The following is a 4,514-nucleotide window of genomic DNA, read 5'->3' as shown; positions in this document are numbered from 1 at the left end:
AAGTCAAGCCCAAAGTCTTTCTCTTCCTGCTTCAGACTAAACTTCTGAAACTGTAAGTAAGCCACAATTAAATACTTTCTTTTATAAGAGTTGTCATGGTCATGGTGCCTCTTCACAGCAATAGGACACTTACTAAGACAAGTGGTATTAATGGGGACTTCAGGAAGTGGTTATATCATGACAGAGTGATCCTGAGAATGAGATTAATGCGTTTATAAAGCATATTTGAGAGACCCTACTGCTGTTTCTATCATGTGGATGAATGTATAGAAAGAAGGCACCTTCTTTGAATCATATACAGGCACAGGCTAGACATCAAATCTTCTTCTAGTGTTTTGATTTGGACCTCAGGCATCTAGAATTGTGAGTAATAAGTTTCTATTGTGTAATCTTACCTAAGACTAACTCAATTAAGACAGTGATCTTACTGACTCACTTAACTTCACTGAACTGCAATTTTTCCATCTCCAACATTCAAGAATGAACTTGAGAGCCTCCAGTGTCTCTGTCTACTCTTGTTTCTGTGCTTTCCCCAATGTTACATAAAAATAATTTCAAAAACTGACAGAAAGTATAATGAGAAAATGTTTTTAGAAATGCAAAAACATTATATTTAATATTTCCAAAGATGAAAATAGGTAATTTTTGTAGAAACACTAAAATTATATTGAAAGACCTTTTTCTAACAATATCAACATATCAACGGGTAGGTTATTTGATTGTATATGAAACAATCAAACTTTGACATTTGTAAGTAGCATTTTTATTAAAAAAATAAGATTTAAATAAATTAGTCAAGCATCATAACTATGAAATAAGTACATGACTAAAAGAGTTAACATCTTTAAAAGAATTCAACTCATGATGGTGTCTACGTCTTTGAAAGGAACAAAGATTTGGGAGAACACGAATTGGCAAAAGAGAAGTGTCCTAGAGCATAGCAGTTTCCCCTCATGGTTAATTATGTCTAACCATGAATTTATACAGGTGTATTTGTAGGTAAACTAAATGTATTTATTCAATTACTGAAATTGCTTTGAAGCCTACTTCCAAATCTTTACTTGCTGCATGTGATGCAAGCTAGCAAGCTTATCTATCAGACACCATCACTGTTGACTTTCTCCATTCCAAAAGGGAGTTTGACAGGACCCTAGTAGCATTTGATAATTTTTTAAAGTAATAAATAAACATGGACAAACATCTATAGTCTGAGCTTGGTCACTTCCTCCTGTCCACATCCTCTCGGAACAATCCACAGATGTTTGATCCTATCAATACTCCACATGCTTCAGAGTAGAATGTAGCCTGACCTTTCCAGGCCAGCTTTCCTCAGCCAGCTACAGCAGCATTTCCCTGCATGTGGCATGTCTGCTCTTCTTTTCCTTAAGGAAGCCATAGAATTTTCCATTTAATTCCATGCAGAGTTTGGGCCTTAAATTTGCAATCATTCTGTAGTCTCTAAAGTCTAGCGGAAGATTGTGCTAGATGGAGTCCTTTCACAGACTTCCACTTCCCTTCCCTCCCTCTGAACTCATGCATTCCTCTGTCTAAAAGGAAGGGATACCCTAGATGGTTCCTAAGATTGTTGAGGAGGAAAGCTCTCACAAAGCTGTGAGTTGAGAGTGAATAAAACTTAGGTAACCAACAGTATGGATAGAGGAATGAGTGGTGGTAGAGTCCTGGCCCCAGTACTCCCAGTCCTGAGCTCCTCTTCCCTGTCAGAACGGTGGTCTCACGGGACAGTGGGATGGATGGTTCCTTAGCCAGTGGTTTGCAGCCCAGCACAGAGCAGACACAGACATTTTGGATACCGTGGTCCTTCAGGACAAGGGTGGGCGAACTGAAATGTCCATTGTTCTTTATTCGTTCATTTCACCGAAGGAGCAGTAGCTGGGTCCCAAGCCTCGCACAGTGCAGTCAGTGCTGTCGCTGTCACACTTGCCACAGTGACATCCGGTGGCTACTGGGTATGTGTAGAGGGAGTCTGAGTGGTGAGCACAGCCAGGCAGTTTTATGGTTTCATACACCAGCTCCTTGAAGGTGCATATTTTCTGGGTATTGGGTCTGACTGGGTCCTTATACACCAGATCCTGAGGAATTCAGGAAAGGGAGGATTAGGATATAATATTTTTCAGGTTCTGTTCAGGTTAATTAAAATGAGGCAGTAATTTAATGCCACATGCTTTCACATTTACTCATTAAAACCCACATAACCTCATAGACCACCTATTCAGTGTACTTCATTTCCTAATTCTTCTGCAATATTTCTTAATTGTTCAGAAGTCTTGCAGAAAATATAAGTCATTTCATTCCTAATTCCCATGGACATATCAGAACTCTAGCGATTTGTCAAAATGCAAAGGAACTTTTTAATTCAATATAGAAGAATGATGAAAAGAGACACAATGACTTAGAATTTTAGTTGCCTTTTCATACTTAATTGAAAGCTATATTAATGACAACTTAAACTACAAACATGACAGCATAACTTTTAGAAAATGTATATATTGTTTGCATTTATAAGATAATGAATACTAATGCTTATCATGAGCATCCTTGTAAGAGGTAGATCAGCAGTTGCTCAGCAGACAACTTTTCCCTTTTAAATGCTGTTTACGCTTCAGTGCTGTTAGCTTCAAAGGACAAATACTCTGCCTATAAGAATTATTTTGAAATTGTTCATTATGGAACTTTCCAGAGGAAAATTTATTTGTGCTGAGGGGAGAAAATAAGGCTGCTGCTCATTTTATTTCAGTGGCATGCTACCCAGTCCATAGCCCCAGACAGGGGCAATAAGCTGTCAAGTAAGAAGATTTGACTAAACTCTTTCATCATTGAATCAAGTGTATCTCATCAGAAAGTTCTACTTTTCTCCATTTCTGGTATGAAATTCTATATGAACAACAAGGTAAAATAGGTTAAAAAGGGAAACAAGTGGGAACTGTCTCTTTACATGTATTAATGCAAAGAAGCACTGTGAATTCAGGCTAGTGGCTTAATGCCTCTGTGTCTCTGTTCTCTCAAAGGCTTAAAAAATAAATAAAGGAAGGGTATGTTTGTGAATTTAAAATGCCAAAAGGATTGATTGTGTTCTCAGGCTACTTGTGGGCAGTATGTACAAGCATATCTAAAGACAATTTCATAAGGTACTATTTGTATCTTCATGTGACATGAAACATATTTGAAATCATCTATCTCTCTACATATAAAATATGGCATAGAAATACTTTATATCTAGAAATAAAGTCAGTATGTTACCAAGTTTACCTAAGGTTTCCTAAGTTCACCCAAGTAAAACCCCAGTCTCAAATTGACATCCTTTAACCTGTTCACAACACAGATACTATTAATTGGAGGAATTTGTGGCTATTGCTTGGGAAATTAAAATATTGATAAAGTGGGAACTCTTCAAGCTGGTCTCATACAGCTCCCTAGCACCCCATCTCCAGCAAAATACAGGACTTACCCTGGTGTAGCAATATCCTGCGCACCAAGTGGTGTTGATGCTTATGCAGAAACGACACTCTTCTTTCTCTACTGCGATGGTGATGTTGGTTAACTCACAGCCCTGGCAGCAGATGGCTCGCCAGCACCAGAGTAGGATGCAAAACTGTATCGACTTCATCCTGGACTGGGAGGCAAGCAGCTATGTCCTGTTAGCAATAGAGAAATCAAATAATTAAAATCACTGTGGAAACTGACCATCTGAGAAACAGCCCATTCATCCTTCTTGAACATTCTGCTTGAACAAGAGTTTTTACTTTTTTGCTCTCTGGACCAATATTCCTGTTTTTTTTGGGGGGTGGGGTGGGAGTTTGTGGGTGGCATGGGGTTATGGTAGGGTAAAGTAGAAACATATAGACCAAAACTCCAATATTATAATTTAACCACAACAGCATTTAAAGACAAAATTATTACTGTTTTAAAGGTATTATTCTAATTAGGTAATTGCCACCCTTACGTTTGCTGTTTCATTAACAGTTTTTAAATTGTTTAAAAGGAAGAGAATTTTATATAAAAAACTATTTCTTCATTTTTAACACTATTTAAGCATCTGTTTCTGTTTGCCCACAACTATTGACAATAAGTCTATTTCAGAACCTGGACAAACCGGTCTGTAAGTCGGATTCTTGATGATAATGCCAAGTAAACAAGAACAAGTTTCAGTGGTGACAGAGAATGATCATTTCTTCTCTAAATCCTGAAAGTCTGCAATTTCCGAAGTAGCTGTCCTTTTGCACCAAGTGCCGAGACTTACCTCTGTAGTCAGCTGTCTTTTCTGGGGAAAGCTGAATACCGAGTCAAGTCACACATCACCTTTTATACAAAATTAACACCCTGTGGATTTACTGGGTGTTAACATGACCAATACTAACACAAAGCCTGCTGTTAAGTGAATCAGTGTTTAGACGGACAGGGAGATCAAGCCCTGCCAAAGTAGTCTAAACGCCATAGACCAGAAAATGCTATCAGTGATGATGGTTTCTGTACAGATCGAATTTGATACGGTAGCA

General features: G+C 38.0%; 1 protein-coding gene across 1 annotated transcript; it reads right to left on the bottom strand.

The window, feature by feature from the left end:
- Positions 1-747: 747 nt before the first annotated feature.
- Fshb (follicle stimulating hormone subunit beta) lies at positions 748-4,295 on the bottom strand. The gene is given in 3 exon segments (NM_001246712.1): positions 748-2,090; positions 3,467-3,653; positions 4,259-4,295. Coding segments are annotated over 2 exon segments (390 nt in total). The 5' UTR covers positions 3,626-3,653; positions 4,259-4,295; the 3' UTR covers positions 748-1,859.
- Positions 4,296-4,514: the final 219 nt, after the last annotated feature.

This window comes from Cricetulus griseus, chromosome 6 (assembly GCF_003668045.3).
Source record: "Cricetulus griseus strain 17A/GY chromosome 6, alternate assembly CriGri-PICRH-1.0, whole genome shotgun sequence".
NCBI lineage: Eukaryota > Metazoa > Chordata > Mammalia > Rodentia > Cricetidae > Cricetulus > Cricetulus griseus.
The sequence above is the reverse complement of the archived record's forward strand: the minus strand, read 5'-3'. Positions and strand labels throughout refer to the sequence as shown.